The sequence below is a fragment of the Triturus cristatus genome, chromosome 6, assembly GCF_964204655.1.
Source record: "Triturus cristatus chromosome 6, aTriCri1.1, whole genome shotgun sequence".
Taxonomy (NCBI): domain Eukaryota; kingdom Metazoa; phylum Chordata; class Amphibia; order Caudata; family Salamandridae; genus Triturus; species Triturus cristatus.
Genome location: NC_140589.1, coordinates 1,243,492,436 through 1,243,518,104, shown reverse-complemented (window position 1 = coordinate 1,243,518,104; position 25,669 = coordinate 1,243,492,436). Strand labels below are relative to the sequence as shown.

At 43.9% G+C, this 25,669-nt stretch overlaps 1 protein-coding gene across 1 annotated transcript in view; it reads right to left on the bottom strand.

The window, feature by feature from the left end:
* Positions 1–25,669, bottom strand: part of TTC27 (tetratricopeptide repeat domain 27) — a 1,631,130-nt gene that overhangs the window by 1,332,028 nt on the left and 273,433 nt on the right. The window contains exon 3 of the mRNA XM_085612184.1: positions 24,877–25,006. Coding sequence (XP_085468310.1) covers positions 24,877–25,006 — 130 coding nt within the window. The remainder of the gene's footprint in view (positions 1–24,876; positions 25,007–25,669) is intronic.

Genomic DNA, 25,669 nt, shown 5'->3' with positions numbered 1-25,669 from the left:
ATCGTCAAATAACCCTACAACTAACCCATAACATGAATATTGATGCAGCCTCTACAACCTAATGTCATCCAGAGGTGTAAGAAACAAACAAGCTACATAAACTGTGAATGAAATGCAACACCGCGAAGGTCCTTGAGAAATAATAAAATGCTAGGGAATAGGGTAATTCATAAATAAACAAATCCATATCTTGCTGTACACAGTGTCAGGCAGAAATATGAACAGAGATCAAACATGATGATATAACATCCCTTTTGGACTAGATGGCTCTGACGTCCTGTGTTTGTGTGTATAAGGCCTCTAGTGGTCCTCGGCAGACTCAATACACATAATACATAATTTGGTGGGTGTGACTGGGTGTTGTTAATAAAGGTTGTGACGTTGTGCGGTTAGTTTATGGTTGCATGCTGAAGAATAAAAACATGCAAACCAGAGCTCTATGTGTGGCGTGGTCTGTTACATGCTCTCTTGCTGTTGAGGACGCTACAATGTGCGACGAGATGGGGGATATGTGACCCCAAGGATACAAGACTGATCTCTCTGAGAGTTTGCTCTGTTCCAGCAAACTGTTCATGCATGCCACGTGAGCACAGAAAGCGGTCTACAGTTGGCATATGTGGAGTCAAAGCGCAACTCCAGCTTTGGAGACGCCGTCGAAGAAGAAGAAGGCCCTACTAAGGAGCACAGTCAGTAAGTCTGCCACAAATCTACTGGTAAGGCTGAAAGAAGAGATATTGCGCCATAGCATAAAACAGAACCATCACTGATACAAAGCAGATACGCTACAGCCGGTGATAACCAGGTACAAAGAATCGGTAAGGCATCGACAGCCAGATGCAGGAAAGCGCTAAAGGCATCGATAGTCAGATGCAGGAAAGCGCTAAAGGCAAAGACGACTAGACACAGAGAAATGTTAAAGGCAGAGACAACCAGCTACACAAAGTACAACTGTACTCACCGGTGCGAATGGGAAAGAGTCACCTGACCTCCAAAAGAGACTTGGCCGGGGTCCGGTACGCTTAAAGTAGCACATGGCATCCACACCCAACCGTAAGCAGGGGTTGTGGTTAAGAAGCCATTGGTCCCCATAGAAGCGACCACAGAGGCGGTGGTGGCACTTTGCGCAACTCAAAACATCTTCAAGCATTGAAGCTCTCCAATGGCTGTTAAAAAAGAGCACCAAATATGGCGCCACCGTCTTCCTAAAAACACCACCTCCATTTGATAAAAGCAGAATATTGGTGCCAGAAGGACTGCCTGGATCGGAACGTTTTATGACTTCATAGATGTTATATAAGAAGCAGACGACAAAAAGATCATCAAATACTTAAAGAACCTTTCAGGTAATGAAGTAAAATAACTAATAAAGAAGATATCACAAGCTGATTAAATATCATACCGTCAAATCAATAAGACGGAAGCCAAGTGCAATCCAATACCGAATGTCGACTGTGAAAGGTACATTTTCAACTAAGCAAAACAGCTACCTGGTGAGATGATGGATGAGTTTGTTGAGTAACGTGACTCGTTCTTAAAGCACTATAAGTTTAGTGAACTCAATGATGGAGAAGCAATGACGATGTATGCTGCGAGGAAGTGCTAAGTTTGGAGAAAGTGCTCATGGCTGCCAGAGCAGAGGAACATGCTGATCAACAGACTGCTGATATAAATGCTGGAACAATTCAAAATAAATCAGCATTGAGTATGAAAAGTAAACAGAAACACAAGGCAGAGGCCCACAGGGTGATGTCTCAAAAGAAATGTGGTTTCCGCTGGATTCTTCTTTCCACACGAGTGTAAATGTCCAGCCATCGGACAAGGTATGCAAAGGCGGGAAAGAAAACCATTTGATAAGGGTTTGCAAAGTTAAGAGAAACTGTGTCACGGACAGACGAGAAGATGGATGTCAGAAAGTTCCAGAAGCACTCTAGCCACTCCCACAAGGCCAAACGGCAACATTGACTAAGGCAAGTGGAAACGAAACAAAATCGATAGTTATCAGATTGATCTTCCAAAGGTTCGGTAATGTCATCATAGAGTGACAGTGAGGAAGATGGATGTGCGATGGTGATGTCAGTCACAGACCAACGAGAGCATGTAGGATTGGCCGCTTGCAAAGAAAAACACAAATCTAAAGTGAATTACCACACGAAGCACCAAGTTAATTTGGACATTGTCCTAAAATCACGCTCAAGGTGAATGGTTGCCCTAAAACTTTTATTGTAGACAGTGGTGTGTCAAAAAACACCATGTCGCAGTATACCACGTCTCACACCATTAAGAACAAAGGTGTACACTAGGCCAGCTTCTACACCCTTGCTGAGTCAAGGAGTCTTTGTAGCGACCACATAGCACAAGAAAACATCAGTGCAAGTGCCAATTCATGTCCTTCCAGGTAAATCGTCAAGTGTATGCTTATTAAGTTTCGATACTGCTGCTGACATGGGACTGATCTCTATTAAATACAACTGGAATGCCCATTCTGAAAAAGTGAGTCAATTCCCAACATTGTATCATGGACTTGGGAAACTTAAGACCATGAAGGTGCACCTTCACATTAATTAAGACATTTGCCATGTTGCACAGCGACAGTTGAATTGCATTGCACTTACAGGAAGCCAATGAGAAAGAACAAGAAACACTGTTAAAGCATGACATCATCCAGCACTCTACTGGTCCGACGCCGTGTGTTTCACCTATTGTAGTGGTACCAAAAAAGGATAGTAGAAGTTCAGTGTGCATTTGTGTTGATATGCAACAGGCCAACAAAGCATTTGAAAGAGAAAGACATCCAGGTCCACACATTGTGGACATGATCACACAGCTGAATTACGCCATATTTTTCTCCTGCCTTGATTTGAACAAAGGCTACCATCCACTTGAACAGGAAGAAAACTGTAGGTGCATTACTACTTTTTCAGCTCATGTTGGTTTGAACAGACATAGGCGTCATCAGCTGCAGAAATCTTTCAAGATGTCATTTGTTGAATAATTCGGGGCTACACAAAAGAAACATGATAAAGCCCTCACCCAAGTATGTCGTCTGCTTGCTGATGCAGGTCTCAGACCGAATGCAGAAAAATGTGAGTTTCACAAAAACAGACTTAAATTCTTTAGGCATATTTTCTCTAAAAAGAGAATGACTCATGACCCTGAAAAGGTACAAACATTGTCATCTCTTTGCCTTTCAGAAGATGTGACCATGCTGAGATTCTTCTTAGGCATGGTCAGCGACTGCTCCAAGTACATTCTTAATTTTGCCACTGTGATTGCCCCTCTAAGAGAACTAACAAAGCGAGAGGTTTCATTTGAATTGTCATCCAAATGTGACAGAGGTTTCAAGAAAATAAAACACGCAATTGAAAATGCATCTGAAATGGCTTATTTGATCCAAAATTGTATACGGTGATTGTGTTAGATGCGAGCCCGGTGAGGTTGGACGTGATCCTTGCTCAACACAATGGACAGCCCGATGCTCAGAAACCCATCGTAGTCTATGCAAGCTGGAATCTATCTCAGACTGAACATGCTTATTCTCAACCTAAGGAAGAAAGCTTAGCTGTAGTTTGGGATTTTGAACACTTCCATATGTTTCTGTACGGAAAGCATTTCACTCTTGTTACGGATCATCAGGCGTTGCTCACCATTTTTGGAAATCCGAAAGCCAAGATGTCCCCTTGCATTGAGAGGTGGTGGTTGCATCTGCAGAAGTAGGATTACACTTTGGTGCACAAACCAGGAAAGGATCAAAACCCCAAAGACTACTTTTCACGAGTGCCACTAGAGCATCACAGTACAACATCCAAAGCGGCTGAGGCCTACATCAATTCCATAGTAAAGTCAAGTGTGCCTGCCGCTCTTTCTATTGAACAGATTCTGACAGCGACTAGTACTGACAAAGACATGCTTAAGCTTAAAGAAATCATTGCAACACAATCATGGAGGAAACATACTTGACCTCTTACCGTTGATGTTGAGAACCAGTAATTCAAGAATGTTCGGAAAGAACTTTCTGTTACACATAATATGATGGTGTCATACTAAGAGCGGCAAGAAGACTTATCCTTGAAAGCCTGAGGCAGTAAGTTACTGAACTGTCACACAAAAGACATTGTGGCATTGCTGCAGGTAAAACAGTCCTCAAGGATCGAGAATGGTTCCCATGCCTTCATGAACGAGTTGAGAGGGAGCTGAAAGCTTGTCATCTGTGCAACTGTCTGTCTCCCAAAATGACTCAGCACCCACTGAACATGTCTGATCCGCCTAAGCAAGCATGGGAGATGATTGAATTTGACTTCTTCAGACCCCTCAGTAACAGACATCATCTCATAGTAGTTATTTATGAGTATTCATGTTTTCATCTAGTGGAAAACTTATCATCAACCACACATGACAGCCATTGAGAGGCTTGATGACATTTGCTCAACATAGGATGTTCCTTACTTTCTCAAATCTGACAACATTCCACCCTTAATAGCAAAGAGTTTAAAGACTTTCTTAATTGTTTGAAAATCAATCTTCGTAAACGTATACCTCTCTGGCCACAGGCAAATGGCACTGTTGAACTATTTATGAGTACTTTGAAAACGTTGGTTCAGCCTGCTGCGCTGAAAGGAATCAACCTCAAGCCAGCTTTTCGCCCAGCCCTCCGTACCTACCCTTTCACTCCTCATTCTATGACAGAAGAAAACCCTACCACTGTGCTGTTCGGAAGAGCTCTTGGAACGAAGATACCACAATGGACCACTAGTTGGTCAATAGACCCTAACGAGATTAGCGTCACTGACGCCACTTGCAAATGCAAAAATTAAGCTTACGTCGATAAGCGCCGGTGTGCTCGAGACACGGTCTTCAGGAAAGGAGACCGGGTTCGTGTCAAGCAAAAGCAGACACGCAAGACTGATGCTACATTTGATGATGAACTACCAAGAACTGTGGCGAGCAAAGGACATATGGTAACTGCCGAACAACCTAAAAAATCCATACTCAGAGACTCATCACACTTTAAGCATTTGCCTCGATGTTTATCTGCTCCAGACCTCATGAGTGAGGCAAGCCTACCTGATTGCCCAAGTCAAGAATCAGACTCTTCTCCAGAGATGCCTGATGAAAGCGCCCCTCTTTTATCTCATACATCCAAATCTAGAAGACTGTGTGAGCCCCTCGTCGACTCATTGAGGAGTTATAATTTGCATACATTTGCTGGAGAGTAGTTGTGTCTGGTGTTTGTGGGTATAAAGCCTCCAGTGGCCCTCGCCAGACTCCTTACAAGAGGAACGTAATTTGGTGGGTGTGACTGGGTATGTTTAATAAAGATTGTGATGCAATGCGCTCAGTTAACAGTTGCATGCTGAAGAAAAAAGGCATGCAAACCTGAGCTCTGTGTGAAGCGTGGTCTGTTACATGCTCCCGGCCTGGAGAGGATGCCACAATGGCGTTAAGGCCTAACTTAGGACTAGTCAGCATAAGCCAGGAAAAGACACTTTAACGGGACGTAGAGAGTTCATTTCAACTGCAGTAATTCCATTTCAGTATACACACACAAATACAAGTGTACATTAATTGCTCTGACCACTACTAATAATTCATATTTTGATTTAAACGCACAACAGCTTTATTACTCCCATTAAATAGTTTGGGCCCCTGCATTGTTTTGTTTGTTTCAAACAAATTAAGCACAGTTATTGCCATTGATTCTTGCCCCATGTCACTATTGGTGCACCCAAAGGGCTGTTTTCCTTTATGCTCAACTCAGAAGTGCATAATCCAGGCTGAGAGATACAAAAAAGTTCACCAAATTATTATGGACAATGACCTTCCAATTGCTGCATGGAATGCTTTAAATGGGCTGGTAATCTCAGGTATAGAGATCCTACACTTTAATTCGAAAGTGAGAGTACCTGCACTTCTCAGGATGGGTATAATACCTTTAATACTGGCTGCATGCTTATCCCACTGTTACACCCATTCTTCTCACTCACTCAACAGAGGACCACTGCATGCACCAAAGCAACAACCACCAAGAAAGCCAGTTATCCAAGCGGGTTTCTACATTAGAGTATAGGTCTGTGTTATGGCTTGTAGTATTCTATTTAGGACCCTGTTATGTCATCTTATACTTTGGGCTCGTGTCTTGAAGAATCTTGTGATAGCCATCATACACAGCTTAAAGTTCTATGAGCCATCTGTTCTGGAGTTGGAATGGAATTATTGTCAGTTCCTGGCTTGATGTATTATAAAATTAAGGAAGTCCTCCCTTAGTGAGATCTTCACTGAAGGATCATAACAGTCTACTTAAGTTGTAGAAGATAGTAGTGGTCTACGACTACTGAGCATGGAGTCTTAATCTGGATATTGAGAGTCCTTGCAAAGAGACAGGTAGTTACAAGGACTCGGAATTCACTCCTTTTCCCACACCTGCTCCAAGATGCAAGTAACATTGACGTACTTTCAATATAGTCGCAGCATTGCATCAGTGCACTTCCATCTAGGAATTATGAAAATATTTACTATACTTTCAAAAATGCCATGGCGTTGAGTCACACCAAGTTGCATCATGCCAAATGGCGGCCATCTTGAAAGATGGGCAGTCGCCGATATTAACTTTGCCAATGCCATCCTTCAAAGTATCTGGCATTGGCAAAGCCAGTTATCAGTGGGCAGCATGTACTGGGAGGGGGGCAGGAGAGAAGACTAAGGAAATGGGGCACCACCAGGCACAGGAACCTAATGTAGGACAACATTGAGGCCATCACCAAGAGTGTCATCTGGTGCCTGGCATGCACCAGAGGAGTCAAGCGCATCTCTGGCCTCATCAACTGGGAGACACGCACCCTCAAGGAATTCCTCGTGTCTGAGAAGAACAGAGAGAGAAGTGGTGGAAGGTAGATAACGTAAAATGAGATTGCTGTTATCGGAGGGAGGGTGGGAGAGAGAAATGTGATAGGAGAGTGTGGTGAATAAAGGGAAAGAACACTCTAAACGGAAAAGAGCTGGAACATGGTGCAGGACAATAACTTCTATGGATGTCTAAATGGGAAATGAAACAAAAAAAATAGGGCAATGACTTCAGCAGTGGAAGAATACAACATTACTTTTCAAAAGTGAGGGAAAGAGGAAATGTGCCAGGTGCAGGACAAATATGAATAGGGAGTATATCCATTCAATAAAGAGGAGAATAATATGATAGAGAAAAAAGGTATCCAGTCACGAACAAGGTTCTGACTCAAAGCCCACTCTATGAACTATTTAAAGCAATGCTGTCTGCAGCAAGACCGCAAAAAGCAGATTACAAAAAATGGAAAGAAATAAGTAAAGTATTCGCCCACCAGCCTTGGCAGTGAAGAGTGTTTCTTTGAAGAAATATGTATACTTATGATCATGCAAAATGCCATCACTCATAATGTAAGAGAGCCACTGGCTGAAGTATGCTTACCCACTGTTATGGTGGGTGGAAGCAAATTGTGAATGCCAGTTGAATAGACTAATGTATGATGACGGCTGGTGGAAGTCCCACTATGCATGTGTGTATATCTCTATATGAATTTTTTTTTATTTAAGAAACTGTTTGATTGCTTGATGTTTGCAAGACAGTTGAAGCTGTCCCTGGGCAAGACTTAAAAAGTGATTCTAAAAAGAGAAGGAGCCAGCTGCTGACACAAATGAATATACGGCTGCAAATACTCAATAGATTCATTAACCCTTTCAAAGATGGCAAAAGCCCAATAGTATGCAAAAAAAGTTAACAATATTGCCCTGCACATGCTGTTTGCACGCAATGCACTTCAATGTCTCGATCTCATAAAAAGTGGTGACACTGTCATCTGCATCTTAGATGGGGAAGGGATGCACAAGATATTGCTGTTGATATCAACCTCAAATTGTCAAACACCAAAACCACTCTAGCTAGAGCTGCTGTACTTCTTGTATCAGCAGAGGAGAAACACCTCAATTGGCTGTTCCCATTTCATTGGCTTCCCTAATATTTGATCTATCTATGGATGTATATAATCATTTATTAAAAATCTGACTATAGGGATATCTACTCTAGATTACCAAGTACAGTTAGAGCACTTAATAGCTGGGGAAGACATGAAAAACAGTTGATCAGTCCAACAACAAACTCTTCAGATAAAATTGGGCAACAAGTGGTTGTCTTTCCATTCCTGGAACCCAAAAAAGTTCTAGGAGACGTCACATGCCAAATCTGATGTAAGCCTCCATTGCAAAGGCAGTTTATGCACAGTGTGTAAGGTACACCCAGAGGAGGTATTTCAGGTTCTGTGAAGATCCAATGGGAGAAGGGCAAAAATAAAAGAGGAGGGGGAGGTGTAGGTTTCAAAAATATTTTTGCTTTACGAATAACTTTGGCACTGTTTTTTACGTTTATGGAGATTTACCAAGGGGCGCTGAAAGAGTGCTCATTTGCTGACAACACTTGCCATGTGTGAAAACATCTACAAAATTGGGCAGAAGCTTGACATGGATTGATTTTCTATTGGTATGTTAAGTGTTGACCCAAACCATCAAAGTGTCAATAAAATCTTAATTTATTTTTAGCTTTAGTGTTGTTCGATGAATCTGCATCAAATGAGGCATGCAGTTAGCAAGTTACACCCAGTGCAGGTCTATCAGGTTTTTTGCAAATCGAATAGGGAGGGAAGTATAAAAGTCGGGTGTCAAAACATTTTGATTTAGTAATAACTTTTCCAAATCTTGTGAAGATCCATCAAATGGTGCCGGAGACTTAACATATTTAGTTATCACTTTGCTGTCTCGACTTCCTGCAGGACCACTTTAGCGGGGGCAGATTTCAAGAAGGTGGTCAAGGAAGTGTTACTTTGCCACTAAATTTGGCAGATGTTTATAAGACGTTGTTTTCTGTCGGTTATGTCAAATTTTAAGCAGATCCATCAAGGATGGACAAAGATAGAGTCCAAAAAAGTGTCATTCACTAGTAACTTTGGCACAGTTTTATAAATCTGCATGAAATTTGGCAGCAATCAAAATACAACAGCAAAGCCAAAGCTGGCCCTGCACCGAATACAGCCTGGCCAAAGACTGTGCCCAACGAAGAATATGCGCATGCTAGGTGAATGTAGTAGTACATCATTAAAAAAACACCCCCAAAAAAACACAGTTAAATGTCAGTTATGACTCAGTGAACACAAAACCAAAACAGCCTTGAAATTCACTACTTATTGTGCACAATAGACATCATAACGAATGCCTCCGCCATGCTGAGTGCACCCACTATCTGATGGCATGCTAAAAACCTAAAAATTAAATAATTAATCAATAAAAAAGACTGTCTACAAAGAGCAAAACCTGTTGGACATGAGTTATGGTGCGGAATGTTACAAGCTTAGTGATTAAATAAACTGCTTATCCAAATAAATTTGCAGTCTTTTTTGAAACATGCAACACCAAAGTTCCTACACGCGGTCATATAGTCTGGCCAGGCCTTTAAAGTGCAAGTGGAATTCTTCTGTTTCCCACATGCACTTTGTTTTTGTTTTTTAATACTTAAGGTGCTGCTGGTTGACATATGTCCGGTATTGCATTTCTACCTGGTGGTGTCATACATTTAAACATTATTTTTATGCACACCTGCCCATCATACGGTCATGACCTAAGGCGGCAGCTCATTTATTGCTAATGTTGACTGCAAATGCTACATTATGAGGACGGCTATATAACACTATGTTAATGTGCACAATTAGTATGCTTTCCTATAAATATAGATTTAACATCTATCCGGTAGTTTTCTATAGAAATATTCATAGGTAGAATTTAATAGTTTCTCACAAAAAAATTCCACGGGGACAGTTTCTCACACTACTGCATAACTTGGAATCTAGAGATCTTGTTTCTGCACCAACAAGAACCCAGGGCTGGACTAGAGAGAGGCTGACCTTGTGGGCAAAGGGCAACCTGCCCACACCAAACAGGTATGCCATAACGTACTGCACCTCGCTCGACGGTAGGCTTCTAGGTGCTATTCTAATTGGCAAAGACTCAGGAGAAAAGGGAGTTATTAGAATATCCTGTTGCCTTTGATCATATTATTTACGTTCTGTTCATTCTTCATTATCATATATTCTGCATTCATTTGGCTTCTAACAAAAGCCTTTAATATGCTCAGTCCAGTTGCCCGTGTGAGTCCTCGCATTGGAGTAAAGGGCAAGAGGGAACTCATTAAACGTTGGAAGGGGTTCATGGGAAACCTGCCTGTTTCTCCGCTCCAAATGGCAAGCTGATGTGTCTGCACTACCTGGGAGCTAAAGAGGTCTACAGTGTGTGACGGGGACTGACATCATACACAATGGTGGGCATGAGCTGTGTGAAATCAGAAGAAGATCAGCACGTGCACGGTGAGGACATCCATGCTGTAGTGTCCAGTCTCAATCCTGACCAGCTACCTGCTAAAACTTGGAACTCACACCAGCTACCTGCGACAACTGGGAACTCACGCCAGCTACCTGCTAAAACTGGGAACTCACGCCAGCTACATCCTAAAACTTGGAACTCACGCCAGCTACCTGCTACAACTGGGAACTCACACCAGCTACCTGCTAAAACCGGGAACTCACTCCAGCTACATCCTAAAACTAGGAACTCACGCCAGCTACATCCTAAAACTAGGAACTCACGCCAGCTACCTGCTAAAACTGGGAACTCACGCCAGCTACATCCTAAAACTTGGAACTCACGCCAGCTACCTGCTACAACTGGGAACTCACGCCAGCTACCTGCTAAAACTGGGAACTCACGCCGGCTACCTGCTACAACTGGGAACTCACGCCAGCAACCTGCTAAAACTGGGAACTCACGCCAGCTACATCCTAAAGCTAGGAACTCACGACAGCTACCTGCTAAAACTGGGAACTCACGAGAGACACACCCACAAAGTTCACTCAACTCCGGCAACAAAGCTCCAATCTGGCCGTTGGCAAAAATAAAAGCTTTATAAATGCACTACTTACCGCAAAACACGTTGATGTTCTGTTGCCAGCAGTGTTGATTATATCCTTCACACTACACCCTCCCTTCCCCATGCGAGTCATTTTTCATTTCTAAAAGACATCTTTACTGAATATCATCATTAGTTTATTCTTAGCAGGCCCCGATTAGGTGGAAAACAAAGTAGAGTTTAACAACTAGCACAGAATACATCAGAAGGATGGAGACCTTATGGGTTTGCTGGCACAAAGTGATAAATCATCCTCATTTCACTAATACAAGGTTTCAATTAGTTGTAATCAAACCCACTGGAAGCAGCGCGCACATTTATCAAAAGCCGAGATCACTCTCTGAGGAGATAAGGTTAATTCAGTTTTATTAGAGTGGGCCTTAAATGGAGCCAGCCTGCTGCATACCAAGTCCACAGAAAGCCATGTTTATGGGGTTGCATTTGAGCCTTCCTGAACAAACAAGTAATCAAACACACTTATCCCTTGTCGCGAGGCTGTACATCTTCCTCCTACTTCCACTCGGTAGGGGCTTCTTGGCTCTGCGTGTACAGACTATTAAAGACTGCATTAAATCGTAAAGAAAAGGGAGCGAGCTATCTGATTGGCGGTAAGACCAGGACATCCTGGTGCAGATTCTAGCAGGGCCTCGAATATGCTCAGCTAGTCCATGTCACAAAGAGGCTTTCCTGAGATCCTGGATTTGCGGAAAACACTGGGGCTTGAGATTCAGCTTTAACCACAGCAAGTATTTAACGGAAAAGCCCATCATGCATAGTGCAGTTGGCCATAGAAAAAAAGGCAGGTTTGGAAAATGGTGCTCCTGAAAGCATGAGGCCAGGGGCACACTTCAAACATGGGTATACCCTTTATTGTAAAACAAGCGGATGTTAAAGACTTTTCATGTTTCCATACCCAGGGCATTAAGAGAGAGAGGGAAAGAAGTAGCATGGCCATAAAAACACACATGGGGGTAGTTCTGAGTTATCTAGGTACAGAAAAATCACATAAGACCAAGAGATCTGTGCCAGATTTTCAAGACTGCCTCGTGAGATGCATTTACATACAAGTAATCTACATGGATATAATTAGAACTAGTCTAGAGAATGTGGCATTGATCATGGCCTCCAGGACCTACGTTTGACACCACTGCCTAGGTTACACTATAATATGATATGTCTTTCCATTACAGACAGTTCAAGAAAAGGAGGCCCATAAGTAACCCAAGCTAATGGGAGTTTGCAGCAGGATCCACTGTGAACAATTAATTCAGTGTGAAAAAGAGGACCAAAGAACTCTCTGTGGAATGTCAAGCGTCCGTCATTTGAAATATTTAGCTGGTCTCCTGCACAAGGTAGGCCTGCAGCACAGAGAGGAGGCAACGCAAAGGACATCAGTGACAGCAGGTGAAGGGAATCGCGCCTTCCCCCTCAGTGACTAAAGAAATATTGCTATATCCAGTTTTATTTATTTGAGGGTTTTATATAGCGCGAACAAGACCCTTGCGAGTATCAGAGCGTTTTTGAGGGTTTCATATACGCGAACAAGACCCTTGCGAGTATCAAGAGCGCTTTACATGTCATAAGTAGAAAGTAAGAGATAGCATACGAAGATGAAAAAGGTATACAAAGCTCATAATCGTAAAACTAAGCTAGCGCAAAACAAAAGGACGACTATGGAGCGCAAAATCAGAGCAAGTAATAAAACACAGTAAACAGTCAGAGTTCACGTGACTTTAGCCATGAGGATCGCCTTCACTTCTTATTTGAAGGAGGCAGTGGACGGGTTCATTCTTGTTTCACTGGGCAAAGCGTTCCAGATCCCAGGAGCCATACCAGAGAAGGATCGGTTATAGGTTTTTTTCTTACCAAATCGTTGTGGTTTTAGAAGAAGAGTCTTGGCACTCCTGGAGGCTCTGATGCCTGCAGAGAGCAGTTTTAAATGCAAATCACACATATGCCCTTCTATATAAAGGTCCATTGCCCTGCCTGCCTGCTTCTTAATACCTAAAGCCTTACTGTCGTAATCATTTCTGCACGACTCGGATATATAACTGTGAATTGTCATGCCCCCCCCCCCGCCCCAACATTTAAAGCGCCTTTTCAGGTCCCACTTAGCTCTAGTAAGTAAAGCTCAATTGCCAGGAGAGTAGCTGGCCTCTCCCCCTCTTTCACCTCCATTTTCTCGACTCCTAAATATCGGTGTCCTTCTAATTTTCCTCGCAGCTTTTTCCTCATCTTTCTTCTCTTCTTCTCCCTGCCCTTCTTTCTGTTTCCTCTTATCCATTTATCAGACGTTTTACGCTACCGTTCACATTATTTTAAATCTTTTAACATATATAATTAGCCTGCTTGGTACTTTATACATTATATTTTATGTCTTTGCGTATGGCCAACATACCCATTCGTATTTATATCAGTTTACTAATGTTATCTGTACATACGCAGTCGCCATTTTATCCTTGCCATCACTACCTCACTACCACAGCCGGCTGGACCAAAGTCACGTAGAGCTGAAGTCCGATACAGCGTTTGTCATTCCCTCTGCAGCGCCGCACTTCCGGCCAGTATGCTTCGCTGACTGAAATAATACTTGTGATATCAAACGTACGCCAAAGAAACAGTAGAACAGTTCTTTGCTTACATTTATAAAATAAATTGTTCAGAGGAAACCGTTAAACATGCTTTCAAACCAGGGACATTTGGCGAGGGAGCACAACGGGGTAACACTACCAAAACTACAGCAACATTACTTATGGGGCCATTCACTACTTGTCTTGTTCTTAACTTAATTTGCCTTACTCTCTAGTGAAGATTATTTGCTTGCACGTGCTAGGCTTACTCTTGTGACTTTTTGCTGCCCGTTTCTTGGTACGCCAAACTTAACATACACAATGTGTATACTGAAAGTGCATGTTCCCTCCAAGGGGCATCTTGGCACTCAATAACAGATGCTTATCAGTACCCACCTCAATTATGCTCATTTTATCGACCTCGGAAGGATAAATAAAACAAGTGGGCCTGTAGGAGTTCGAACCTGTGACCATAAAGAGACTTCTAAACAGTGGTGTCCCTAGGAAGAGTGGGTGGGGGTATATATATATATATGTTTTAAATTAAAGTTTTAGGTGACATAGGTGAAATTGTCAATTAAAATGTAATACTTTAAACTACAGAAAAAACTACAAAAAAAATGAAATTCACCACTTTCCGTTAACTCGAGTTACTATAACTTGAACCCTCACAATGCACAGTGATAACATCACTGACACCTGAAATGACATCATTGATGACATCAATGATGCCATAGAACATGTAATGAATGTTATAATATGGTTTTCATTCATTTAAAATTGTATGTTTTAACTAACATTTTTACCAAACTAGAATGGCACTTCAACCTTTCTTTTCTTCGGTAAATTTCTACATTTTTTTAAATATATAAAGTAAGATATTATTACAATTATCATGTCACTTTAACCTTTGTTTTTTTCATTGAATTTCTATATTTTTTCAATGTAAAGTAAGATGTCCATCCCCGTGTGTGGTAGGCAGTTGGGTGCCCCAACTCACGTACAGTGCACAGCTTTCAGCAGTGCACGGCATGGGGTTGAGCGCAGGGCCTGGTACGGCCTTCGCCCATGAGTGGCGTGGAGTTGGGTGTGCGAGGCTGGCTATGTGATGTAACAATATAAAGAATGTCATTTTAAGTGAGGCAGACTTACTTTGCAAAAGGGTGGAACACCAAAATATAACAAGCATTGGAAATGCAATAGGTATCGCCTTTGTTTAAGTTAAAGCTATTCGCTTTGCTAATGGTATTGTATTTTCGTTATGTCTTATTGAGTGTATGTATGTGATATGTTGTGGTGATATGTTGTGGTTTTATGTTGTTAGAAGTGTAATTGTTAGCTGTGTAGTAGTTTAAAGCATAGCGTTAGGAGGAGAAGAGCAATGCAATAGGTCTTGCAATTGCGAGATTTAGAGCTATTGGCATTGTAAATGAAAAGGCCTTTTATTTATGTTTTAAAAACCAAAATATAAATAAAAGTAGTTGTCATTTACAATGCCAATAGCTCAAACTCGCGTACATGTGAGACCTATTGCATTGCACATTTTTTTTTTAATATGATGTCATTTTGAAATCTATTTAATTGTAGCTTTTGATTGTTTTTTTTTGTTGGAAATGTATATAGAGTGTTTCCTTTCATTTTTGCATTTCACAAGCCTACTGCACCCCTTTACATTTGTGGCAAGGTAGCGTCTTTATAACTTTAATGACCAAATCATAAATAACCCATATTTTCCAATGTGTTAATGTAGGAGAGTCCTCATTTTACTAAAGAAATGGGGATGAGTTGTACGCGCGTGCAAACTGGACAAAACTTACAAAGTTAAAACCTTGGCACAACTCTGCCAGCAGAAAGTGCGTGCAACCCTGCTTGCTCTGTATTTCCGAAATGCCTGAAATAGATGCCATATTTTGAGACCCCTGCCTGGCTGCCTGGCATGGGATTTACTGGCTGCGGTTTATGGGGGGTGCAGCGGGTGGAAATTAAGTAAGGCAGAGCAGTGTGTTTTTCCAACACCGGAGCCAGCTGGGGCTTTGCTCATGGAAAGTCGGCAGTGCTGGCAGTGAGACCACAAAACTTGTTTTTAGAGTGCTTTGAGACAGCAAAACCGCAGTAAAAAATGCGCTGTTAAAAAAAAAAAGGCCATTATTACCAAAACGACAGATAAGAACATTTTGAAAATAAAAGCGGGTCCATAATACACATAGCTGCAAATGACCTTGGCGCCTCGTCAGAAGGCAGGGGGTGGGTCCTGAACGACAGGGGCTGTGGAAAGAGTCCCAAGGTAATAGAGGGAGCTGGTCCCCATTTGAGGTGACGTCAAACCTTAAAAGAGAACTAAGGCCCTGATTACTGTTGGACTGGGGCTGGGTAAAGTAATTATTGGACTCAATAAAATATTAAATCCATGGGTGCCAAATGTATTACAAGTTTGACACCAAGGTAGGGGGAAAACGACTGTATTATGGTGTTTATCGCACCACAATCAGCATGTCCCGGTTTTTATTGGCATTTTCCCCTCTTTAATTTCTGGCAGGTTTGAGAGTTGCTGAAGTTTAAGGAGGGTGCAGTGTTCATGGCACCCCATGATTACGGTGAGGGATAAACAATATCACAACATTTATAAATGCGATTCCTGCGCAATTTCAATTTCCCAGGCCGCTTGTAACGAGTGCCTGGATATCACCACTAAGCAATAGAAGCGCTGCCTTCTAGGAGCGCGTGCACGGGAGCGCGCACACAATGCACGCACCTCTGTGTTAACAAAGGATGCTCTTTGCACTTCCGGGCTTTAGAAATGCTTCGTAAACAACGTGTAAATCTGGGAAAGAAATAGGAATTGCTTGATCACGGAGTGAGCCGGGAAACAGTGATGGAAAATCGTGCCTTGAGGAGGCACCGCTTTTTAAAAGCCTCACTACACTAATAGCTTATCATAGATAATTGTTCAAATCTTTTATGCTAATAAAAAATAAGTAATGCGACATGAGCTCCAATTAAACTTGCAGCGGGGCTAACTTTGACCTCCGCCTCGGGAAGCCCATGAAAAAATGAAGAGCGCAACTCTGGGAAGTTTCGTTTGGGATGGGAAGGGAGGAGCTGGTAGAATTCCCAATGAGGAGCCAGCATTTCTGCTAGCAGCACACCCTCCTACGTCACGCCAAACAAAGATTGCGTCGGCCTGTCCACATGGGCCGTCCTAAAAGTGGACAAGGCGGTAACCCGAAAGCCCGATGTTCAATCAGTCGCCAGCGTTTACCATAAACGATGACGCGAGCCAACTGAAAACAAGGGTGTGGCTTAATGTCCCCTTTCGAAACTGTATTGATTCCAAAAGACCCTCGCAGAGCGAGCAACGCATGTGCGCTGCAACGCCAGGCGAGACCTAAAAAGCGGGCCTATTGGCTTTATCAAGGTGTCAGCACATCAACATATATAAAGCACACTTTTTGTCTTTGTCAAATAGTCACCTATAATAATATGCATATTTTATAAATTCGTACATAACAATGTTTATTAAAAATAACTGGCATAAAATAATTTCAATAAACCCTTTTATTTCTTTTTTAAACCTTAACATGTCTAAGTCTTTTTTTTTAAAATGTTATGCCAAAAAATGCAGCTATAGAACCAACTACAAGAGTTTCCTGCTTTCCAGCTGAATAGCATTAAGTTCCAGCTCAGGGCATTAAAAAAAAATATATATATATCGGATGAGCTCTCCTGTGGTCATAGGTTTTATGACTCAGGAGGCTTCCTTTTTAAGTCTCAGCTAGACAGTGCATGCACTGTCTTTGAGACATTTTTACAGTTAGTGGGCTACAGCCTGCCCACAGGCTTACCATTTGTTAGATGAAACGTCACCCTCATATCCTTCGTTGCAGTTTGCCATGGTTCATGCCTGTTCTTGTGCTTGGCACTCCCCTAGAGCATGGGCCAAGTATTTGTGTGCATTCACTGCTCCTGTTACAGCTAATTTTTAAATGTTGTTTACTCACTTCATAAAAGTGCCTTGTGCATTCACTCACTCCTTTCCCCATTCGTATTGCTTCTCTCTGCCCCTGTCTGTTTTTTCTTTACAACCCTCATCCCCGCTGCCCTTTAATTGTGTTTAAGCATTCTATATGTGTGCTTGCTACTTAGGTTCCATTCCTATTTCTTTTACAATAACAAACATGCAAATGTCACTAACTCGATATTATATGTTGCTTTCCCCGCACTCTCCTTAAAAGCTGTTGTTGCTTCCCCTTTGCACTTGGAAGCAGGTGAAGCTGCAATGTTTAGCACGCAGAACGTGAGCTACAGCAAAATTGTACAGAACAGTATATAAAGCCCTCATCTGAAAAGATTTTGAAGTGAGGCTGGTTTTGAAAATGAGGGCTCACTGCCGATTGACTGCGCTAAATCGGCAATTAGGGCCCCTGGCATTACAGGCATGCAAATTAACCCTTGAACGACTTTCTCGATATTGCAGTTACAGACCAGTAGGAAATCAAACTGATATGCAGTTAAAACAGAATTTGTCAATATTGCAGTTGTTCGCCTGGAGCAACACAAATTGTACGCAGACAAAAAAAATACACACATTGAATACGGTTTATCAACAAAATACCTACATTTAAACCGCTCCCAAGAATTTGAATATGGATAGTTAGGTTTTTCTTTGTATATCTGTAATGGGATAAATGTGTCCTGGGTCGGAAAAGTCTTTTTTTCACTTTTCAAAACAAATTGCCTACATATCTATTGCAATAACATAAGGAACAGAAACCTTGGTACATTTTTAACTGAACATTTAACCAACATTTTTACTGTCACAAGCCAAGAAAATCTTTTTTTTCATGCGTACGGAAAACTCTTGCGATGCTACTGGTACACAGCAGGTCAATGGAGAACACCCTGCGGACTCCGTGGCCCCAGCCTCCCTCCACCCTCTAGTTCACCCCAATTGTCCTATACACCCAGATGAAAGATAACCAGTCCCTCCTCCCAGATACTACTGCGCACGCAGTTGAAGTCACACGTAGTCCGGCTCCTCGAGAAGCAGGTGAGGATTTGTAGCAAGTTAGGAGGTAGACCAAAACCAGGGGAGTTTAGCAGCCACTTGGGAAGTTCACCCACAGGCCTCGAATTACAATGAAGTCACGCAGTCTTTTGACCCGCTTTCGACTCTCTCTGAAGTGTTCCTTCAATCCAATCAATCTCTCTTGCTATGCTACTACCTGGCGCCAAGATGTCTTTGGGAAGGGGCAGGTGTGGAGAGGGCAGTTGGTCCTCCGTGATAAGGGTCAGAGGGGAACAACCGATGAATAAGGAGTAACACAGGGGAGCTTATTGATAGGAGGAGGCACCACAACTGGTATATGTTATTCAGGGTCGTGCCCAGGCAAACCAGGCGCAGAGCCTGGTGCGCATTGCTATGAGTCACACCAGACACTCTAGGTCTAAAACATGAAGAGGTGCAAATTCTGTAGCTCCCTGGAAATGAGGCACAATGACCAGTGCACGTTAAGATGGGTTGAACCAGGCAATTCCGGTCACATACAGCGAAGAGTTGCAAATTCCATTCCTCCCTGGAAATGAGGAACATCTGGTGCACGACACAGGTTGCACGCTAGACCAGTCCTGTCACACACAAAGGTGCAAGTTCAGCAGAGCAACAGGAGGTAGAATTGGGCACTACTACAAGTACACCCCCACCTCCGTGCTTTGCACCCTGTGAATCAGACACCGCACGCAATGAGCATGCAGTCAGCGTGACGTATGAGAGAGATGTAGCACGATCGAGGAAATGGGCCACACAGGGTACCGCTACCAGTGAATCCGCCCACCACCCACTAGACGCTTATGAGTGTCACTGTCCCTGTGGTACAGGAACCACACACCTTAGATGCGGGCAATATTTCTAGGGCTCTGCACTAGACAAGCTGGTCTCCAGGCACAAGTCTTAGTACCACTCTCACACTGCGCTACTCGTTGGAATTTAGCAGCTGATGTGGACACGAGAGGGCACTGCTCTCTAGATGTCACAGGAAGATGGTGTATGTCCCTCACGGGAGAACTTTGATGTCCCAGAGATCTCTGGGGCAACAGGAGGCCCGTCAACAGACCCTTGGAGAGCACAATTCAGGGTGCCACACTTAAGCAGGTCTTCAGCCCTGGCCAGCCACTATTCAGAAAGGGCAGCCTGTCCCCTTCTAGGGCAGTAATCCTCCATGTAGACAATAGGACCCTCTGGCAGTCTGCACTAAGCAGTCAGGGTTCTCCAGTCCTGCGTCCCCACAAGCGTATCTCACCCTTTGCTGAAGGACGGCATCAGCAGTAATGTCACATGTCTTTGAAGTTAGGGGTGATTTAAGAGGTTTCCCTTTGAACCACGGATGTCTCCCCTGAATTGTAGGCCTGTCTGCCATGGGGCTGTGGAATATAGATCTTAATTTTTAGTGGGGCCATGATCCGGCCCCCAGAGGCCAAGTGTCAAAAACAATCTATCAATTTGGCCCTCAAATGGAAGAGGTCTGCCGTTCTAGTGGTATGGCCATGGTTTATAGCGGTCATTTGGGAATACAAAGATGTGCTCCCCCGACCCCTGTTGTCCACCAGAGCCAATTACCACGGCACACAAGACTCTTCGAGCACGTCCATATTCTATTAGTGGCATTTCTAAGAGAGTTATTTCAAAATCCCCTTTACCTCTGGAAAATGTTTGGCATCGGGAATCCAGTGACAGGAAACGTCATGAGGCTGCTCCATTGTAATCAACTATTGCAGCCCGAAGTAATGTCAGCCACTTTTCCATGTTAACCTATGGGGAGAGCAAGCCTCAAAGGTAGTAAAAACACGCAAACAGGTATTAATCACTACCTGGGTGCACATGCACTAGTGCGCACACACAAACCTGCGATGGCAGGTTGAACACATAGCCCCCATTCAGCACCAGGGGTTCAAGTGCGCACACCTGACACCCAACAGTGGCAGACTGGAAACAGGGTACTAATACGGATGTCAGTGCACATGCACAAGCCTGTGATGGCAGGCTGCACATCCAATCATGAGCACTACAGGTGCAGAAGCGCACATCCAGCGGCCTGCAAACACAGGCTGCTCATGAGTTTAATCACAATAGAGGCCAGGGCACACACAACGGTCAGTGATGACAAGACAGGCACATGGGCTTACCCAGGAAGCCAGGCACATGAGCTTACCCAGGCCCTAGCTTCTTAGGTGAGAATGTGTACACACCACCCTACGACGGCGGACCGGGCACCTTGCCACTACCACCATGGGTGCAAGCGCGCTGACACAGGCCAGCAACAGCATGCCTGACCCTGGTGATAGAACACCGGGGTTGCAGGTATGCGCTCACCGGCCAGTGATGGCAGGCCGGTTGCCTATCCAAAACGCAATAGGTGCCAGGGTGCATGCTCAATCCAGAGACGGCAGGCTGGACATGTATTCAAAACAGCATACGGGCCAGTGTACACACCCAGTTCTGCATTGGCAGACAGGCCCATCTTTCAGAACCTCTATACACAAAAAGGAATTGGGGAAGCTCCCCGTACCTAAAGGGTTTGAGAGGTTTCTTAATCAGAGTATGTCCTCCCTGGGCAGAATATAACTCACAAAAAATACCCCAATGGACCAACTTGTGGTCAGTGGTGCCGATTATCTGACTGTACAAAAGAACAAGGGGGGGGGGGGGGGGGGGGGAGAAAAAAACGGGAAGAGAAAGGGGGGCCTCTCTAGTGAAAGGTTGAACCTAATTCAACCATGAATGTGGGGGATGGAAACACTCTTTGTTTTAATTGCCCTTACACACCCTAGTGGTGTCATGCTTCATCATCGGGTCACCCCGACTCCTAAACGTCGGGGTGGGCTCTACCACAGTGTTGGGAGCTCTTTGGATAAATGAAGACCAGGGGGATTAAAGATTTAAAAAACCTCTATTCTTGGGTCTGTCTGGGTTATTAAAAAATCTTAAAAACGGGTCCTGTAGGAGTATTTTAGTCCCAAGACCCTAGTGCCGATATGTTTCAGTCCTGGGTGGCCATGTAGGTCCTGGACTTTCTCCAGGGCAATTGGATACCCCCTCTGGGAAGAGTAAGAAGGGGAAGTCCCTATCCCCTCAATGTGGCGAGGGCAGAGTAGCTACTCCTCGTGTGTGTAAACAGATAACTAATCTGTTATGTTTAATCCTCCATCCTTTCTTTGGAGGCTGAGGGTATCACACAGGACCGGTAAAATAGTGTGGGTGGTCTTAAATTAAAGATCTCACCCCGCTTCTCACACCTCTTAGGGATCGGTCCTCGGCTTGTGCATTCATGGTTGAGTTAGGTTCAACCTTTCACTAGAGAGGCCCCCCTTTCTCTTCCTGTTTTTTCTCTCCCCCCCCTTGTTCTTTTGTACAGTCAGATAATCGGCACCACTGACCACAAGTTGGTCCATTGGGGTATTTTTCGTGAGTTACCATCTTTCAGAACACCATGTCAGAGCCTCTTACTAGCCTGTGTAGGAAGGTGCATGCACTTCCCCACTGTCTGAACAGTGAGGATGTGCTCCAATGCAACACAAGAGAATCGACAACACACCCAGGAGTATCCCCTGGGAAAAGCTAAACTCCAAGGCAGGGGAAGCCCAATATGGGGGATTCCTCATTACCTGGCCAGGGAACATCCATATATACCCTCCAAGCCTTCAGCCTTTGCCCAAAAGGACTTCTGGGGGGGTGGGGGGGGCTGGGGCGTAAGTGATTGCAACCTAGAAAGGGGTGCAATGGCGCTTTAGAGGCCTGCAGTGGCAGGACTGATACATGGTTTACAGGCTATCCAGTGGGTAGCACACTTAGTGCTACGTCCCACTACCAGCCAGTGCCGTACCCGCTCCGGGTAATGTGGTGTACCTGTTTACGGGGTGCACAGAGGTATGATACCTAAACCCCTTGCGTACACACCAACTGCCTAATGCGGGCGAGGATGGCACCCGCACCTTCCCTCTGCAGTATAGGGGGAAGGTGCCCAGATTCCTATAGTCATGCAGAGAGAATCGACAAAGACTAGGAGGAAAAAACAAAAAGTTTTGGGGTAAATATCCCTAAGAAGGGCCATGTCCAACAGTCCCAAATAGAGGCTAGACCCACATCGCTCAACACCAAATAGTACCTAAATTAGCAGATGGTGGCAAATCTTCGGCTTCATTAAAACCCGTGGTAATCGCGTGGCATTCAATCGCAGCCCAAAGTGTGTGTGTGTGTTATTTGCATAGTGCCGTCTTGGGTAAACGGCAACCAAGCTTTGCACAAGGTGAAAAGAATGACCCAGTTGACGCGCAACTGACAATTATAGGAAGGGGAATAGGCCAATTACTGCAGGTCAGATCAGATCATTACTGTAACATGAACTTAAGACTCGGTGAAAGAAGCACTCCAGTTGATGTGCTACGTTAGCCCCTATCAAAACATATAGTAGTGAGCCTGAAGCGTGAAAACAGGCAATGCCATGCCTGGGACGAAGACTAACCAAATGAAGGCTACCGAGGAATCAGATCATGGATTTATATATGAACAGATCCTAGTGCATAAGCCCTTACACAATAATAGAGGCACATTTCATTCTCCAAATAATTAATAAACTCTTAACAGCTAAAGGTGCTCTTAAGCTCTTTCAAAAGCTGTAGCCAAAGCAGGATGTGATCAGGGACCCGTGAGTGTGCCCTAAGTCCCTGCTAATTCCTTGGCCTTGCTCGGAAATGTGGACCCCTTAAAGGTTGGTTGGGTCTGCATTAACCCCCTAGGTGGAGCACTAGCAGCAAAACAACTGTGAAGCTTAAACATGGCGCCTTGTGATGCTGGTCAGAGCTTCAAAACCTGTGACGCCACCTTTCACAGAAATTCTTTCCAGTACAGTTAGCCGGTAAACATTCTCATGCCCAAGTCGCCTCACTGGAAACTGAAAAGGTCAGAAATTAATCAGCATTTACTGCACGTGTAACGCGATGAATGTGCGCCTTCCCTGAAATATGCCCAAGGAAACGCCAGGCCCCTGAAAGGAAAGTTGATCCAATGATGATAGTAAGCACAGGAAGCTTGATCATGCAGTTGTTAGTGTGGGACCTTATCTTGTAGACCGCAAGTGAGGCTCCCTCCCATCATTGTGCCCTTGGGAGCTCTGAAACTGCAGCACATCTCACGAATTGTGACAGTAGAATTAACAAACCAGCTTTCAAAAATGAGCGTTCCGTTTAGAAATAAGGCACTGAACCTGCAAATTACGTTTGGAAATTGTAGCATGAACTACCTGCTATGCACAGTAGCTTCCATCCGTAACCCTAAAAAGACAGGGAGGAACAATGTGCATTCTATCACACCTATAGGTATAAAACCTGCAGGTTTCAACAGCTCCTGTTAAAGGAGAATCAGAAGGATATCAAAAAAGTCCCCCAAGAAATTGTGATACGGATCCCCGAGTCTCCCATATCTCACAGACATTCGTTGGCTTTGAGCTGAATGGGGGGCCCTGAGCCCTAAGGTGCTGCAGAGGCCTGCGCTATTCACATCAACAGGCAATCATACCTAAACAAGTCCCCACACCAAGTGACAAATCACCTGCATTACCCTTCTTTTTCTCAACCGTCTCAATACCAGTCTACACTGGCAATGCCCAGTTTTTCGAGACTGAAGATCGGAGAAATCGAATTTTAGGCTTATGAACACGAAGGATACCTACTTCAATCTTTCAACCCCCGACACCCTGTGGAAATGGCAAAATATAAAGAAATTCAAAAAGACACAAGCAGGAAAGGGTAGCCTAATAGACAAATGCGTATTGGATTGGCGCATGCCCCATCAACAAACGAACAGCAGGAGACTGCGCTCAGACAGGAGCTCGTGAGGTCACATCCGAGGCATGCCATAAGCTGTGCTACCCAACCGTACGTCGAATAAACGAAGATATTAAACAGCCCCAGGCTTGCAATGAAGCAGAGTTGGGCTTTGCATGGTAGGATACACCAAGTAGTTCCCTTGGGCGCCCCATTTAGTAATGAACTGAATGCTGCGGGTCAGTGTTGATTAAAGGTGTCCGCTTGCACCGGAGGCATGTTATGCTTTGGCCTAGAGTGGTGCTAAATCATGTCAGCCACCGTAGCAAAGACGGCGTGTATGTGGAAGACATGACGACATTGCGAGGGAGCGCGCGCAAGGAGGCGTTCGTGTCACGCACTCTCGCTGTATAGATTGCTTGCCGCCAGTGGAGTTTTTTCATGAATAGTAATAACCCGTATCATGCCCTTGCCGCTGAATCCAAGGACGTTTTTTTTATTTATTATTTCTTGACGTACCTCAGAGAAGCGCTGGAACAGAGCAGAAGGCAAGATATCCCGGGGTTCAAAGTGAACAGGCGGTCCCGTCCAATTACTCTGAACGAAGAGCTGCAAACTGCCCACGCCGAGCAGAAACGCCACCATTTGCCTGTAACGAGAGAGAAAACATCCCGTCAGTTGGCAGTCTGAGGGCAATTCCGGTCTGCATTTAAGATACCGATGTATTTATTCGCTTCCGAATTGGTTTATATAAAAAAACAAAAGCCGGAAATAGTTAGGGAGTTTTAATTCATGTGGCAGCAAAATGGAGTATAACAAATAGGAAACTGTAGAAAATGTATTGTGTATGATCGCTACTTGCCCACCATCAACACAAGGTAACATGTTTCAGTACCCTATAGAGAAAGGCTCTTAACAAGTGAGACCGCATCTTCAAGAAATAACTTAAACCCTTTCTCTTCCAGTTCTTCTTCCAAATCTCCTTCCCTGTGCCTTTTCCAGCAGGTCGGCTGTGAGACAGGGAAAGTATGATGGCTGGAAGTATCCCTATGAAATCTACGAACATTATAAACATTGTGATTATTATTACCATTAATTGGGAAGATCTCCATCATGATTAAGTGCCTCCAATATCGATCTTGAGCTACCTGCATTGATTATTGATTCACTCAGGTCGTTATACCTTGCCCGTTCTTTATGTTCTTATTGAAACTATGCAAAGAGCTCTGTTACTCGTTGGGTCTGGTTTGCGCTAAATAATATAACGCAATACAAATGGACCGTGTTGCGACACATACCTCGAAGACATTAA